The following is an 18,281-nucleotide window of genomic DNA, read 5'->3' on the forward strand; positions in this document are numbered from 1 at the left end:
GAGAAGGATGAGAAATATTTATTGAAGGTGAACAACCTTGGACACCTGTTCCAGCCTATAGCCATCAAGGTTTTTGGAAGATGGGAGAACAAGCTGACATGTTGAAGGAGCATTGTTGGCACCACCTGTTCTTAATATGTCCTGTAAACCAATTCAAGAGAACCTGGGTAATCCAGTTGGCAGTATGTCTGCAGAAGGAGACTCTGACATAATTAGTGACAATATTATCAGCATTGCCGTGAAAAAGTCAACCAAGCCAGCTAACATGGCAACTTTGTGGTTTTTGGTTTTGAATGTCATTAGAACTGTCTGACAGACTACTACAGCCTGGAACTCTGTATTGTACTTAGATTTTGTTGTGGTGGAAGTGCTTTGACATAAATGAAGTGAATGAAAGCATTTAATTTGTATCTATTCAGATACAGTTCTCACTACTCGAACATAAAGAACAAGAAAGAAAACAAAAGATACAACCAAATTAGACGCGACAGTATAGGAATAGACAGGGAACTAACTACATACTAACTATCTCTGTACGTGGAAATGAAAATGTTCTTCTTTACCAAGTCAATTCCATGGCAGGTCAACTTATGCCTGCACACATACCACAACAATAGACCAACCAGTCTATTCAGTGCCTCTCTTCAATGAGCGCAACTGCTGACGTTTCATCTTCATTGCCATGCAGTTCATTTCTTCTACATTTGGCTTCAACGCTGGAGTGCCTGACAGATGCTGCATTAGCATTGAAGACTCAGACACTGAAAAAGATTTACTGAAATTTAATTTTCTCCCCCAAAAGTCCTTGCTGAAATGTCAAGTCAAACACCATCATCTCTGCAGTTATAGTTTGAAGTGCATGACAGTATCTCGATCATCAGGTCAATGTTGCAGAGTTGGTACAATGTGGACAGCGCGTGTAGACTTTCTCCTAGAGATCACCCAGTATATCTCATTTTAGAGAAATCCTCCTGTAGAACAAGACAGCATGATTTACATCAAAGTTTTATCTGCAAGGACACATGTCCCAAAGACACTGAGGTCTCTAGTTATATCATAAACTGTGAGCATCACGAAATTCAAATTTGTTTAGTGTAAAACCAAGTTGCAGTATACAGTAAAGGGAGCAGTCAACCAAGATGATCGAAGCTTAAATTGTTCCTTTCAGAAATTCTAAGTATGACAGTAATTGTAGAAGCACTGAATAGAGTTACATTTACAAATGTTTGTATAATAACATTTGTTGCATGTTTGGGTGTTTATTCCGCCGTTGCTAGGATTCTTTTTCTCGTTATATTATTACACACCTACCATAGCAACCCAACCGCATGTTGTATATTTACCAGTCAATAGACGTATATTGACCAGTTAATATCTGTATACTGCTTACTGACATAAAACACAACTAACTTAAAAACGAAAAAATAGCAAAAACAAAAACAAACTAGGAATCAATTCATGGGCATACCTATTTTAAAACGAAAAAATAGCAAAAACAAACTAGGAATCAATTCATGGGCATACCTATTTTAGATTACAAGCTTATTCTTTACCAATAATAATGTTCACAGTACTACAGTTAATTAGAGACGTAGTCAGAAATGACAAATGGATTCTCTCTTTCCGTTTCAGACGGCTGTTCGACCTGGACTACTTTGAGCTCATCTGCCTCTTCGGTTGTCTCTCCGGACTCCTTGACTTTTGTGTCGATCAGTGTAATCTGTGTGTGCATGGCCATTATCCAAAACTTTGCACACTGCCATTTGCTGCAATTCAGATGGCTCTTGGTATTATCTCAGTGCTTGAAGGGTTTTGTGGCCAGTTCTGCCTTGAATGACATCTTCAGGAACTCCCGCTTGAAACAGCCTTGTCGCACTAGTAGCTCGAAGAGCGTGGTTGGTTCGAACTGGAAGACCAGCTTTAGCTGTCATCACTTTCATCATTGTAGCCAAAGTGTTATGACCGATTACTCGCTTTGAACACCAAGGACCAAATGAAGGTGTAGATAACAAAGGTTTATAATAGAAGGCTTCTCGAGAAAATCCTGCTAGGCCTATTGAGAGTTCCATTGCCAAGTTGAATTAGCTGAAATCTTGATTACCAGGACGTGTTCACATATTTTTGTCAGCAGATGTAGCTGAAACTAAGACTATAGACATGTTTGTTTCAAGCAGGTGTTGATGATCACTGTTGGAGGCACTCACTTTCAGTATTACGAGAGACCCTATCAAAGATCACCACCAAGAAGTGTCTTACCTCCAAGTTTTCTGTGATTTCCTGTAAGCACCTGTTTGGTGCATGTGCAGTGCATGTAATGATATCATTGAGTCTTCATTACTGATGAGTATGTCGACTCTCAACGTTTCTGAAGTGCAACATCTACCAAATTTTATCGCTCTGCAGTGAGGTTTTCAAAACTTGGTGCTGGTTTGTGCCATGTGTGGATCTCCATCACAGAACTCTCCCTGTGGCAAGGGAATTCAAGAACAGCACAGCTACATCCATTCTCTCAAGGAACCTGATTAATGTCATGAAGAGTTTCGTTCACAGCAGTTTCTTGGCTTTGGTTTCTAATGAAATCTTCAATCATGCAGTGCATCAGCGTAAGTTGTCTGCAGTCTCGTGGGATCAGAGGGCTGACAGTAAGCATAGATAGTAACAAACATACTTTGAACCTACTTGGGCATCTTAAAGTGCAATGTTTTCGTCAAGACATGGTTATGCTCCATGTTATAATTGTCAGCCAAGATGCAAGCCTCATGAGCGTAACTCCAGAAACCATGCATTCCCAGATCATCATAACATGTTGTTCGAGGGACTAAAAAGCAACAATCTAAGATGAAATCTCTCAGGATCTACTGGACTCACTGAGTACTAGTACATTCTGCTGATATATGATCCTGTTGACGCCTCTCTGTCTTTGCACACATTTTAACCATGCAGTCCAACATGCAGTGGAGTGGTAAAAAACTGTCTTAATTGCTTGCATTCGGGTCAGCTGTGTTCAATTTAACCAAGCAATCACAATCAACTGACTAGACGTGGTTGATGCTTTGTCTACTGCTGCTGCCTTTTCATCTTCTCTGAAGTACCATGTTAGACTATCTGCCAATCAGGGAAATGGATGGATAGTTTGTAGATGGTGTGGACTTGTTCATGCATGCAGCACTCTAGCAATTGCCACATAGCTTCAGGAGCAGACACGTATCTTATCGCATCTGTCTGTGCTTTCCTCAACTACCTTTTTCATGCTGGTGCAATCATGACCTTTGTAGACATATTGAAACAGGTACTTAATGCTCTTAACAGTTGCATAGTTGATACGTGATTTGTACTTCGAAGGAGGTATGCATTGTAAAGTACAACATAGCCGTTGTCAGCCACCAGCTTGGACTGTCCTTCCATAATTTGTGTTGAGTTAGACAGTGTAGAGTGCAAATACACGAGTCTCGATACTACGTATTGGCGACGAGGCAAAGAACGAAACATGACATCGATGATCGGGAAAGTGGGACCCTTTGATGGAACTCAAGATGAATGGGAACACTACGTCGAACGACTAGGGTTTTACTTCACGGCGAACAAGGTGACTGACAAAGACCAACGGAAGGCAGTGTTGTTGAGCGTATGTGGCGCTCAAACGTACAAACTCATCCGCAACCTTCTCGCGCCGCAGACACTGGATGCAGTCGAATATGACGACATCGTCAAGAGAGTCCAAGATCGCGTGAGATCAAAGCCTTCTGTTATTCTACAACGGTTTAGATTTAACAGTTTGAACAGGAAAGAAGTCTGTCTGTGGAGGATTTCGTGACGGAATTGCGTCGATTATCGACAGACTGTGCCTTTGGAGATACTCTCTCAGACATGCTAAGAGACAGACTGGTGTGCGGAATAAATGAAGAGAAGATTCAGCGGAGACTCTTGCAAGAAGTCAACTTGACATTTGAGGACGCCCTACGGATTGCCGGAGCGATGGAAACAGCTGCGAAAAATTCGCTAGAAACGCAACAAGGTGGTCTTACATCAACAGCACCTCAAGCACCAGTGGCAGTACATCAGACATCAAGTAGGAGGGACCATACACCAGAAAAGAGTAAGTGTTCTCGTTGTTTGGGTTGGCATCTTCCCAAGCCATGCCGTTTCCAGACAGCAGAGTGTAGGAAGTGCAAGAAGCGGGGTCATATTGCGAGAGTGTGCCGAAGTCAGTCAAATCAACAAGGAGAATCAAAGGCAGCCCACCAAATAAGCCAAGAAGAGGATTTCCAGGAATCAGAAGAAATGTTAGAGACGGCAATGAACGCTGTACACATAGTGGGGCGTGGCAATGAAGTGAAGCCACTCAAGGTAGAAGTTGTGGTTAATCAGCAGATGGTGGAGATGGAGATAGACACTGGGGCAGCGGTAACTCTGGTGAATGAAGCTACTTTCAAGGCATTATGGTCTAAACGGAAGGCCCCGGTTTGCGTAGGCCACAAGTACAATTACAGACATATTCAGGGGAATCACTAACTTGGTTGGTGAAACAGCTGTGAAAGTGAGATATGGATAGCAAGTGGCTTCCCTGCCATTGATCATTGTCAAAGGCAAGGGTCCAAATTTGTTTGGTAGAAACTGGATGCAGGACCTAAAACTGAAATGGGAAGAGATATTCCATTTCCATATCACTGGTAGAACATCACACGAAGAAGGAAGGATTCAACATAAGGAGCTCATCACCAAATACCAGCAAGTATTCAAGGAGAAGATGGGACTACTGGAGGGAGCAACAGCATCGATAGCAGTGAGAGCAGATACCGCACCTCGGTTTTTCAAGCCTAGACCTGTACCGTATGCGTACAAAGAGCTAGTCGAACAGGAGTTGAGACGGTTGGAACGAGACGAAATTATAGAAGCCGTTCGATTCTCTGATTGGGCTGCTCCAGTAGTACCGGTTCTAAAAAAGGACGGTTCAATCAGGATATGCGGTGACTTTAGGTTGACGATTAACCAGGCTGCTCCTTGTGAGAAATACCCATTGCCAAAGATCAATGATATATTTTCCTCTTTAGCTGGAGGTCAGTTCTTCACCAAGTTAGATCTGAGCCAAGCTTATCAGCAGGTGGCGCTGGATGAGACGTCGCAGAAGTACGTAGTCATAAATACTCACTTGGGGCTGTTCAAGTACAAACGCCTACCTTTTGGGGAGGCCTCGGGTCCAGCCATTTTTCAAAGGGTAATGGACACTCTCCTTCAGGATATTCCCATGACAGTGGTCTATTTAGACGATATTCTAGTGACAGGACGTTGTCTGGAGGAACACTTGCAGAACCTAGAAATGGTACTACAACGCGTAGCCAACTCGGGATTGCGACTAAAGCTGGCTAAATGCGCGTTTTTGCAGAAAGAAATCAGTTACTTAGGCCATACTATCAACAGTCAGGGGCTAGCACCAGACAAGAAGAAAGTGATGGCTATTCAAGTTGCACCTGAACTCAAAACTGTTACGGAAGTACGATCCTTCTTGGGTATGATTAATTACTATGGCCGGTTTTTACCGAAGCTGGCTTCAAGGCTGGCTCCACTGTATCAGCTTTTGCGTCATAACGTACGTTGGCAGTGGAAAGATGAGCCTAAGGAAGCGTTCAGACGAGCGAAGGAGGCTCTCCAGTCTAGTCAAGTGATGATACATTTTGACCCAAGGAAGGAAGTCGTCGTAGCCTGTGATGCCTCACCGTACGGGGTAGGAGCCGTGCTTTCACACAGGCTAAGCGACGGTACCGAGCGACCAATCGCTTTCGCATCTAGGGGCTTGGCTGAGGCAAAAAGGAGATATGCGCAGATAGACCGCGAAGCACTCGCATTGCTGGTCGGTGTGAAGAAGTTCCACCAATACTTGAGTGGAAGAGCATTTACAATCCTTACCGATCACAAGCCGTTGTTCTCGTTGTTAGGAGAGAATAAGGGCGTGCCGTTGATGGCATCAGGTCGCATGCAGCGTTGGGCAATGATGTTGTCTGGCTATCAGTATAAACTACGTTATCGACTAGGGACGACAAATGCCAACGCCGATGCACTCAGTCGGTTACCTTTGTCTGTTAAAACCTGAAGTGGCAGAGGATCCTAGTGAATCGGTGCTATCACTGCACATCTTGGAAATGACCTTTGCCAGACCGATAACAATTATACAACTTCGGCAATTTACAGACAGAGATGGACAACTGGCAACTGTCAGGCATTATGTGTTGAGTGGATGGCCGAGAGAAGTAGACTCCGAGCTTCGACATTACTGGAATCGCCGGCACGAGCTAAGTGTCTTGGGTGGTTGTGTACTGTGGGGGTCGCGAGTCATTATACCTCAGAAGGCGTGGCCAAGGGTGTTGGAGGAATCACATGTGGCTCCCCCGGAGGTATCTAGAATGAAAAGCCTAGCAAGAAGCTACACTTGGTGGCCGGGATTGGATGCTGATATAGAGAAGATAGCAAAATCTTGCGGGACATGCCAAGAGCATCAGCGATCACCACCAAAAGCGCCTCTTCACTCTTGGGCACAGCCAGAACGGGCGTGTTCGAGATTACATATCGACTTTGCTGGGCCATTCTTGGGGCGGTGGTTCGTTATACTGTCAGAAGCGTACTCTAAATGGTTGGAAGTAAAACCACTGAGTTCCCCCGCAACTGGACCTACCATTCGGGTGCTACAGTCTATTTTTGCGACCCACGGACTACCTGAAATCATGGTAAGTGATAATGGCTCGGCCTTTACGAGTCAAGAATTTGGAAGAGGACAGACGGTTAGTCAAGCGACACGTGGATCACGTTCGACAGCGAACGACCGAGACTAAAAGTCCAGAGGGACAAGCAATGATGGAGGACAGTCCCAACATTGGGTAGACCAAGGGTGCATTTCTTTTGCCTCTTCTGCTCTTCTGGAATAGAGGTGTCAGAAAAGAACAGAAGAGCTCGATCATGCGCAGTCTGATCAGAAGAGCCAAACCAAAGAAATGACCAGAAGAGGACCTAGAAGAGCTGAGCATGCGCATTAATAGTTTACACGTCCAGACGTACTCTAGTTGTGAAATTAATTAGCAAATAAGGTTTTCACTAAAGAAATTGGATCTCTACTCGAAGAGGCGACTTCTACAACCGTTGTCTCCGTTTCTGGTTCCTTAAAGAGGTCCTTGGAGAACACCCACTAGCAGTAGCTGTAGTTGTGGGACTTGATATTGCTGGAAGACCACTTGGTTTCCAAAGCAATGGAAGCGAAGGACGCTCGTACGGCTCCATCAATACGCGCGTTTTTAATGCGCATGTCTCACAAGTCACGAGACCTCTTCTCTTCTGCCTCTTCCGCCTTTCAGCCAGAAGAGCCAGAAGAGGTCTCGTGCCTCTTCTAACACTTTAGAAGAAGGGGAGAGAAGCAAAAGAAACAACCAGAAGAGATCGCGTGACTCTTCTGGCCTCTTCCAGAAGAGCAGAAGAGGCAAAAGAAATGCACCCCAACAGCAAGGAGAAGAGAGCACAAGATTGTCAACAGCAACGAACGCTCCGGATGTCACCGAACATCAGCAAACAGAACAAACAGAGACCGAGGCTGATCAGCAATTGGAAATGAGAGTTGCCGACGTTCCGCCTGTCCTCCGGCGTTCCGCACGGATTTCGAGACCTCCAGAAAGACTGGATCTGTAGGGTAGTAATGTGGGAACTTAGAAAATCTAAAGGGAAGGGGTGTAATAGTTTAGGGTTGTTTTGGGGAGGCGTCTTGGGGCGCCTGCGCAGTAGAAGAGACCAGTTGGTTTTGGCGGACTTTGTTGAGTTAGACACTGTAGAGTGCAAATACGCGAGTCTCGATACTACAATTTGTTCTCCTGAGGCAGAATACTCATCTAAATTCTGTGTTGTTTCATCATGGAAGCTCTTGAGAAAGTTTGTTTGGCACTCACTGTTGTCCATGCATGCACACACTGTTAGGATTCTGCATGGTCACCATTAGGATAGTCTAACCAGGTAGGATAAAACTGTTTGACATTTTCTCGTTGGGAGAAAATACACTAGAATATTTTATCAGGGGGGAGGGGATAGAATATCCTACGATATTTTATCCGGGAGGATAAAATACAAGGCGGATAATTTAAATACTGTGACACCTATATATTTATAGCTAGGCTTTCTTGTAGGGTAGCAATTGTCTACTATACAGCTTATCTGCCAGACAGAAGACGACTGTCACTCTACACATCCCCATGATTCCCACATATGTTTCAGCGGTATGCAGTGCATGCTTCTGTGAAGACATGCATAAGGATGCAGCTAGGATTTACTACATCAGAAACAATAAGAACCAGCTCAGAGTTGATTTGTACTCAAGTTAGCAAAAGTACAATTGAGTACTGCATGTTTTCTCTTGTTAGGTATTATATGCATGTTTTTTAGTACAGGATTGATTACTTTCACAGTGACAACAACATGCAGCCAGGGATTCCTGCGCTCATGCCATCATCATTCACACTAAGTTCCAGCCATGCAGCAAATAAAAGAATGCCATGGCTATTGTCATGAAAACCTGACATCTTTCTTACGTACCCCTGTAACCCGACTTAGCCTGCCTGAGATTGTTAAAGTTATGCCTTGATGTTGGTCAGAGGGTGGAACATTGTTCTGATTTGGCTTTCAGAGTGTAAAAGCTGCACCTTGTAGAACTCTTAAAAGTACCTGTTGCCTGTGTTCATGTGATTAATTCTAGAAGAGAGACCTGCCACACTGTCACATGCTGATCATCTTAGTTAAGAAGAGACGACAAATTGAGGGATTTCCATAACATTGACAAACTCATCTTGACTGAGATTTCAAAATGAAGAGAAGAATTTAGAGCTATACAATTTGGTAAAGTCATGCATGATCCACAGTCATAAGATAGTCTATCTAGGATAATCTATCCCCGATAGAATATTCTAGTGTATTTTATTCCCAACTAGAAAATGTTTCATCCTACCCGGTTACACTATCCTAGGACAGTATCCCCCGGGTAGATATTCAATCCCCCCAGGTAGATATTCAATCCCCCGGTAGATATTCAATCCCCCCAGTTTGAATATCATAAGACATTCTACTCCTCTCCAATAGAATATGCTAGGGTATTTATCTCAACTCCATGAGTCTCGTTTGTTCGTCTCCATCACAGATAACGCGCTTGAGTCGAACGACACCAGATTCACTGTCAGTGCTGCGGTGAACATTGAAGCTTGCTGTACATGTCTTAGGGCACGCTTCTCATTTACATTAGCGCCCATGGGATATATAGCGACTCCCTTCTTTACTCCACAAATATATTGGTACAACACATCATCATCAAGGCGCTCTTTTCGTACAGCGGACGAGATAGAGCGTTCCCGGATAAATGACGCTCCCGGATAATTTGCGCAGGAATCTGGTGTCCACTGCTTCCGCAGAAACACTCACACGCGTGTCAGTCTACTGTAGTAAATGAACTAGTTCTTACTCGCACTCGTGTCTACTGTAGTAAACATAACCAGTTCTGGCATTTCGAACATTTTTAGTAGCATTGACGGCGTACGTTCAGGAATCAGGCCCAGATTCTACCCGGGAGGACTAAACTAATTTTTTTAGGACATTCTATCCTAGTCTCGCGTAGCCAGACCCCCTTTCGCCGCGTTTTCGGATTTTCATGACGCGGCGAAAGGGGTCTGGCTACGCGAGACTAATTTTAGGCTAGAAAACAATCACCAAAGACTATTAAAAGTTCCTAGAATATTTTATGCGGGAGGATAGTGTATTCTATCCGGGGGGGGGGGGGCGGCGGATAAAAATGTGGTGGATGAATTAGACTGTCACGATTGCAATATCTAGGAATAGAGGTCTAGTTGAGCACGATACATAGTAATTCCAGAACGTAGAAAGAATATCTGGAGTTCCAAAGTGCCTTGAAAATCATAATAGAAAAAATTTCTGTTCTGTATACGTAGACGGAAGCTCATTTGCTACATTTTTGGACATCCGGGTGTTTGAATGTCATCACAATTAGCGTAACATTTGTTGTTGTGCGTCGGTTCACGTCGTCTGTATCGTGAAAATAGCAGTTCAAGTCATTCCTGGTGTTCTGGTGGCCTTTCGGCCTCGCGTAATGGGATGACTGCGTTAGAATTCGTGTTGTTCTCGACAATTGTTGTGACATGCGTCCAACGCATGCCACTCGTAGTTGGAGACTGCGAGCAAAGGACAGTGCATAACGCTGCGATTGGAGTCATAACAGATGGCGACGATGACCACAAGGAGAAAGTCGTCTGTGAATGGTTGATCAACGGTGAGTCCATACTAGGGACCGTTGCATTTGGTTGTTTAGCTATTCGAGGGAGTTCGCGACGACTAGAGCGTTGTTTTAATTAACTAGTTCGAGTTGTGATTCTAAGGTCAGGTGTAGAGAAATGGTGGTAGTGAGTTAGAATACAAAGGATAAGCGGCTTGCAATTAGTGGGACGGGCTTGATGTCGAACTGGAGCTGTGACACGCTCAACAGCTGACTGATCTTTATTGATATGTACAATCAATCAATCAATTCATGCCAGGCTTTCGCGGTTATGTCATGAGTAATTCGTTGGTTTTGCTTTTTTTTTTGTAGCACCTAACCGTACCATTGCTCTGACTGTCAATCATCACGAGACTGAATGTGGATATGATTTCGTCTTCGTTTATGATGGTGTATCTTACCGGGACACTCTGCTAGCCAGCTTTAGTGGGGACATAACAAGAAGACCTACCATCAGAGCGTACTCAGGATCAGTATGTATATCATTTAACATTAGATTATTGTTGGTTTGTGAGCTTCACTATGTTAGCTATTGACTCCAGCTGCTTGAACTAAGTGTTTTGTCCCTGATCCAAAATTGAATTAGTGTCTTGTGTAATTATTAAATTAATAAGCAGTTCTATGGTATGTAGTTGTTGTGCTAGGTATGAAACTAATTTTTCTGCATCTCATAGAGTAATCGAATGTCTCTGTTTAGATGATGGTGTACTTATATAGTGATGCAAGCTATGTTCGGTCAGGCTTCGTGGCACAGTATGTTCAGGAATTATGCCCTTTTGAGTGTAGTGGCCATGGAAGGTGTTACAATGGAACTTGTTCTTGCGATCAAGAATATACTGGGATTGGTTGTCAAGTAGAATTATGTCCTGGTAACTGTAGTCATGGCGTTCATGGTCATTGCAGCTTGGATCTTGGGCGATGTGTTTGTTATCCTGGATATATTGGAGAATCTTGTTCATTGCATGATGAAAGCAGTGGGATGTCTAACCATCAGTGGTATATTTTGTCGACTCACAGTGATGTCTTTACGCCTCGAACATCACATGCAGGAGTATATGTATCAGTCACTGATACGCTATGGGTTTATGGAGGTCACTTATTGCTTATGTTATGGAAAACATCAAAGCCTTAAATATTGTGCAAATGTTTGTGTAGGATACTCTCTTTCAGAAGCTCTCAGTGATGTTGTCGTTTTTAATTTTTCTACTAGTCAGTGGACAAGAGTTGAACCAGAAGGGCATATACCGGTAAGGTTATAATCTGGTTATGATACTGCATGCTATTCAATTAGTAACTGCAGTTGATGGGTTTAATTATTTGATTTGTACACTTCAAAATGCGTAAGGGGTCATCCATAATTGTCAACATTTACTCAAGCGTACGCTTTTCAACATTTACTCAAGCGTACAAAGTGTACGCTGTGGGGGAGTAGTTGTAGACTTTTGGGGTGGAGTATAGAATGTCGGTGATTTCTTTTGGTCCAGAAGTAGCTCAGGATATTTGCATTTACGTGTACACGTGTTGTAGCTACGCTAATTGTTCGTTCGTCACATGTGATTGAAACGTACATGGTGTGGAATGGTAGGCACTAGTCTCGAACTTCCAGACCAGAGAGCAACAACATTACGGCCGCTCAGCCACGCAGACCGAAAATTCAAGCTGTCAGACTGCAGAACCACTTTGCAGAAACAGTGTGGAACAAGCAAAATATTACAAGTCAGATACACTGCCGCAGTAACACATGCCGCATGGCACCTGAATCCTCGCCTGGTTGTTGGTGGGAAAGACATGCACATGCAAATGTAGACTAGGCGTTGTTTCTATGTTCTAAACCCTTATGTAAAGCAAGGACTTAACACTGTGTACAGGACGGACGCTCGATGGCCAAATTCTCATGATGACATCATGTCGTTCATCTATTGGTCGGTAATGACGCTACTTCTCGTCTATTGGTCGGAATAGCTTCATTTGCATCTGTGCTAATTGAGTATAGATGCAGTCGTACGGTCACATGTCGGACGACTACTATACCCTTAGCCCGGATATCCGGGCCTCAGGTAATATTTTGTAAATGCCATGAGATCTCACTAACCAAGAAGAGACATCTGCCTTGTTTGCGTTAATATCTTGGTGGATGGCATGAAACGACTCTTTGATTCTGCGGCAGAGCGCTAAAACATCCGGAACTTTGTATTGTGTTACATTTTACTCATTGACTGGCATATCTGACTAGCCAGTCATCGTCGAAGTAGATCGATTTGAGTTAACAACAAGACCAGCTGAGTGTGTGCTAAGGACACAGTTACTTGTGACATCTGGCGACAAGGATGACGGCAGTAATCAGACAAATAGCGGAGTATGATGAATCAAAGGAGGAATGGCCACTTTACGCAGAAAGGTTAGAACAATATTTGCAGCGAACGGCATAAACGACACTGAGATAAACAAGAGCTATTCTATTTAGCATGATTGGAGCTCTCACCTATCGAAGTCTACGAAGTTTAGTGGTTCCGTTGAAGCCTAAAGAAGTCAGTCAGTGAAATACTACAGACGTTGACTGAACATTTTGACCCGAAGCCATCAGTAATAGTGCAACAATTTAGATTTATCAGTCGATCGCGTCAGGAAGGTGAGTTGGTCGCTAAATTCATGGCAGAACTGCAGCGACTCAGTGAACATTGCGAATTCGGGGTGGTACTTAGTGATATGCTACGAGACAGACTAGTTGTAGGAATAATGAATGACCGTATATACAGCGACGGCTGTTGGCAGACAAAGAGCTGACATTCAAGAGGGCGTATGAATTAGCTATTGCACAAGAAACACAGAAACAGCCGAAAAGAATACCACAGAGTTAAAGCAGAAGGAAGCAATGAGTACACCTGGCAACCCAAATGAAGTAAAGTGGAACTAGCGAGGTGAACAAGAACGAGCTTATCACCAATCAAAACAACTATTGGTGTCAGCCAAAGTGTTAGTACACTTCGATCCACGGCAAGAGTCCATCGTAACGTGGAATGCTTTGTCGTATGGTTTAGGTGCTGTTTTGGCTCAGAGAGAGAAGGATGGAAAAGAACATCCAGTAGCATTTGCATCGAGAACATTGATGAAAGCGGAGAGGAATTATGCACAGGTGGAAAGAGAAGCATTGGCAGTAATTTTTGGTCTACAAGAATTTCACCAATACCTGTTTGGTAAAGAGTTTATGCTAGTCTCAGACCATAAACCACTGGTAGGATTGTTGGGGAATACACCTCTTCTGCCAATGGCATCAGCGAGAATCCATTGATGGACAGGTATGAGTTGCGGTACAAACCAGGCTGGGACATTGGTAATGCAGATGCCTGCAGTCGATTACCCTTGCAACTACTGTCGACAACTGAGGAAGAACAACCAGAGACAATTCAATGTTTACAGCAACTGGAATCGTCACCAGTAGTGGCAAAAGATGTTAGAAGATTGACAGAACTAGACCCCATACTGTCTAGGGTAGAATATTGTGTTAATCATGGTTGGCCCAATAAACCACTAATTGAAGCGTTGACTCCTTAAGCCAGGTTCACAATATTGACGCTGATGTCGATGTCGACGTCAATAATAGAAAAGAATTCTATTCCAGCATCGACATCAGCGTCAACATCAAAGGATGCCGCCAACGTAGAGACGGTTTCTTTGAAGTTTGACGCTTAGCTGAGCGTCGGCGTCATATTATGAACCAGGCTTTACTGGTGAACAGCAAGTGAATTTATCTATAGAAGAGGGATGCATATTATGGGATACAGGGTGATTGTACCACCACAAGGGCAATGATGAGTTTTGGAAGAGTTACATGTTGGTCATCCTGGTGTGGCACGGATGGAAGGCATAGCCAGAACAATAGTCTGGTGGCCTGGACTGGATAGGGACATTGAACTCAAGGTCCGAAGGTTGTTCTAGTTGTCAATAACACGGAACGCACTCAAAAATTCCATTTCTTCCCTGGTCTTGGCCCCATCAGCCGTGGATGAGGGTGCATGTTGACCCTTGCTTGGAAAAAATGTTTCTTGTACTAATTAATACTCACTCGAAGTGAATTGAAGTAGACCTGTCGAATCAGCAACGACAAAAACTACGGTGGAAAATTTAAGATGTTTTCTCAACTTATAGAATTTCTGAAAAACTGGTATCAGACAATGCGTCAGTATTCACCAGTCAAGAGTTTACCAATTTTGTAAAATCGAATGGAATCAACCACATTATAACAGCACCATATCATCCGTCAAGTAATGGGCTGACAGAAAGAGCAGTACAGGTATTGAAGAAAGGACTGTCTCTAGCAAAACGAGGAACCTTGACATATCATTTGACACAAGTGTTGTTTTGCTACCGTATTACACCGCGTTCCACAGCAGGAATATCACCTGTGGAATTATTAATGGTTTGCTAATTACGGTCACGTTTAGATTTGTTACACCTCAACTTGGAGCAAACGGTACACAAAAAATAATGGCAACAGAAACATTTCTACAAGGGTAACCGGAATAGTATGGTAGACTTTACAACGGGGTGAGCGTCTATGTGCGCAGTTACAGCAGAGGTCGTCCTGGTGTAGTTCAGTCCAAAACAGGCCCCCTATCATACACTAACAAACTGGAAGATGGGAGGGCAGTCAAACGACATTTGGATTAGATTCGGAAAACCAAACAATTAGAGGACATGAAAGAGGTGAATCAGAAGACTTACTAGTGGAACCAACACATCCACCAGATAAAGCCTGTTCAAGAGCAATGGTACCGGTATTGCCAGGAGAACCCGAAGAGTGGAAAGTTACACCAGGTTTACCAGAATAACCACAAGATAGAGTTGATAATCAAATAGAACAGGACGCGATGGTACTATCGCCGGAGATTAGCACAGAACCAGAAGAATTAGAGACACATGTGGAACCAACTGGAGCATCAAATCTAGGTGCCAACAAAGGAATAACTGCAGGCTGCCATTCCAGAAGAAGAAGAAAGGCACCAGACAAACTGAATTTGTAGTAGATTAGACTATTGTGTTGTACTGTATGCCTCTTAATGGTTAATATCGGTCACATAGTTGGGGGGAGAAGGATGTAGTATATACATCCGGGAACTTGTATTGTGTTACATTTAGTCATTTACTGGCATTTCTGACTATAGCCAGTCATTCTCGAAATAGTTTGACTTGAGTTATCAGCAAGACCGGCTGAGCTCGTGCTAAGGACGCAGTTACTTGTGACAAGCCGCTTGATTAGCAAGACTACTGCTCGACCAGTTGTCAAACGTGATGGTCTAGCGACGCTGCTGTACATGTCCTGTCACCGCGAGCTTGAAAAGATCAAAGAACTGGAGCTGAAACTAAAACTAAGAGACGCATGCATGCATGCACCAGAGTCTCTATTCACGGCGAGAACCTAATCCTTACCTTACCTCGATCATCATGGGGACGTGGACTGCTGTGTAGACTAGGAGTAGCATAAATGTGAGCGTGGTGTTTCAAAACACTTGTAGATGTTACTTGGTACAGTAGCAAATTACTAACAATGCAGCTACTGTAGAAACAGAACTGTGGAAACAATTGCTACACTCTCGGACATCAAAATGGCTAGATGTTTCCGTCACAACTCTTGGGATAGGATGGTGCATGCAGTACCTCCTCTGGGTTTACGTTAACGGTATGGTTGTGTGTGCTAAGTTGTCAAGAGAGTGGATGCTGCCAATTGTATGAAAGCCTGTAATTGCATTCCAGTGATCTTGCTGTGTTAAGTGTCTACCAATTAAGAGTAACTCCTGTCACCACTGTGATGACTTACTAAGTGTACGGTCAGTAGCACAACACAAGACTGTCTCTATAGTTGGAAATGCCAACTTATATACATGTTATGCGCATGCTCAACACTACTCATGACAGTGCTAAGAAGAAAAAATCACATTTGTTAGAATGTTGGCTTGGTGTTTCCCAGCAGGATGCATAATCTACTGTATTACTTGTAGTTGTTGATCCAAATGAATTTGAAGCTATTGGGAATAGCAGCAGCTAGTAATTAAGTTGTTTTGAAACAAACACATGTACTTCATTGTTTTGCAAACTCGACCCAAAGCTAGAAGACAGCAGTTGAATGGATAGGTTGAAATTGTGTTGTGCATGTCATAGTCCATTTCTTCTTGGATAGAGTGCTGATATGCAAACATGTGACCGGATCTAGTAGGCGGTGTCTGCTACAGGAAACGGAGTGATCGCTAATGAATATAGCCATGAATGGGGTCGGACCAGCGTTAAACTTAGCAAGAGTAGAGTTCAGGTACATTCAGACACGTTCCAAGTTTCAAATAGTTGGCAAGCATTGTTTAGTATGCGTCTTTGCTGCGCATTCGTTGTCAAAACCGGCATAGATGGTTGCCAATTGTTTAGGAAACTTCTATTGGTGCTAAATGTGTTAGTAAATATATTAATTACAATACATTTTACAATTTCTCTCACTTTGCCAAAAATTTAGACTACACACGTAAACTTTTTTGAATTGTGAGCGGGGTGCCACGCCCAAACAAATGCACCCTTAATTAAATGGTGAATTAGGACGCATTTCTCGTACCTCCATCAGCTCAACCGGTAGAGATACTCTGGTTGAGCAGAAGTAATCTCGTTGGAAGACAGTAAAAGAAACACAAGAGTGGAGATGAGCATGCGTGCGTACCTGTTACTCGAAATGAATAATGGCCACGAACAACATGATCTCCTACTACTCTATAGAGTCACTCTCCCTGTTGCTCTGGCTGAAGTAGATGTTTTGATGATGCTTTTATTCACAGCTATGATTAATTGGGGACCCAGTTGAAGGCAAGATGTACAGACGATAACTAGTCGAAATCTTGGGGTTAGAGGTACCATTAGGGGTGGGGTCCAGCTGCTGAAATCATACTTCTGCCTTGTTTTCGCCATTTGTCCAGACATGATCATGCACAATAGCCTACCTTAACCGAACTCTACCAGCTCAACCAACATTTCTCTGGTAGAGCTAGTGGAGCCGGTACCTCTAGCACCTAATCTGGTGGAGATAAAAGGAACTTGCGAGAACTTTACTGTCTCAACCAGTTGAGCTGGTGGAGGTAAGAGAAATGCACCCTTAATTTTTAGTAAGTGCCAGTAAGCAGGGTTCTTGCTAGAGATTTTTGGGAGCGTGGCGGGATGGGCGGGTTACGACGCATGCAATCTGCTTTTTCTAGAGTTGCGCAGTTCAAGTCGGGCATGCGCACTTGAGCCAATCGTAAATGAGGGTAGCGATTGCGTGTAACGTATGTTCAAGTGCCCTGGCAAGGAAATCAACTTCGATAGCTACTAAGCCCTTCTTAGTGATGGTCAAAGGTTGCGCATGCACAAGTTCCAGAGACGACTACATAAAATATGTCTAGTCGGGTGTTGATTGACGTGCATGGACCAATTTTTATGATTCGCAAGAAGCCATGACTAGTCTAGAGTAGATTCTAAGTGCTACACTTCTTGGACAAAAGGCGTGCTTGCCGTGTCACAGGAAGAGCATCCAGGACTACTACTATCAATGGCAGAGCATCCGGGACTGCAATCAATACAAGTACAGTGTACACGTCTGGAGCTAGGCTATTATCCCGCGTTTTTTGTAAGAGCCTGGATTTGTGTCTAATGTCACCTTTACTAAGTAATATAATATTGTGTTTCGGTACTGTAGTATCGAATTCTCATACATTCCTTAGCCATATAGCTGTCAAACTTTGGACTCCTATCTACCGTTTCTGAGCGTGACACACTCCTACTGGAGCGTGAGAACCCTGAGTAAGTGTGCAGCAGCTGCTGGTTTAGCACTTTAATGCTTCTTCATTAGAGGGTTGGCATGGTTTTTGAAAATGATCACTGAAGAAAGTATTAAACTAAATGTTATAGCTCAGAGGTGGTGAGTGGGTGTCTAGCTAGTATGGATGTTAACATCTATTATTGATATTTA

General features: G+C 43.4%; 2 protein-coding genes across 3 annotated transcripts in view; both read left to right on the plus strand.

Annotated features, from left to right (window-relative positions):
- The first annotated feature begins 6,137 nt into the window (after positions 1–6,137).
- LOC134194322 (uncharacterized protein K02A2.6-like) lies at positions 6,138–6,824 on the plus strand. The gene has a single exon (XM_062663249.1). The coding sequence runs from the start codon at positions 6,138–6,140 to the stop codon at positions 6,822–6,824; it is 687 nt and encodes a 228-aa protein (XP_062519233.1).
- A 3,197-nt stretch (positions 6,825–10,021) lies between these two features.
- LOC134193598 (multiple epidermal growth factor-like domains protein 8) overlaps positions 10,022–18,281 on the plus strand; it is a 32,010-nt gene continuing 23,750 nt past the window's right edge. For both annotated transcript variants that reach the window (XM_062662428.1, XM_062662429.1), the window contains exons 1-4: positions 10,022–10,300; positions 10,616–10,776; positions 11,001–11,394; positions 11,459–11,550. In XM_062662428.1, the coding sequence (XP_062518412.1) occupies positions 10,126–10,300; positions 10,616–10,776; positions 11,001–11,394; positions 11,459–11,550 (822 nt within the window). In that variant the 5' untranslated portion in view covers positions 10,022–10,125. The remainder of the gene's footprint in view (positions 10,301–10,615; positions 10,777–11,000; positions 11,395–11,458; positions 11,551–18,281) is intronic.

This window comes from Corticium candelabrum, chromosome 18 (genome assembly GCF_963422355.1).
Source record: "Corticium candelabrum chromosome 18, ooCorCand1.1, whole genome shotgun sequence".
Taxonomy (NCBI): domain Eukaryota; kingdom Metazoa; phylum Porifera; class Homoscleromorpha; order Homosclerophorida; family Plakinidae; genus Corticium; species Corticium candelabrum.

Bases quoted from the DNA above. Each gene is read 5' to 3' on its own strand.
- LOC134194322 (XM_062663249.1), top strand. From the start codon at position 6,138: ATGACCTTTGCCAGACCGATAACAATTATACAACTTCGGCAATTTACA.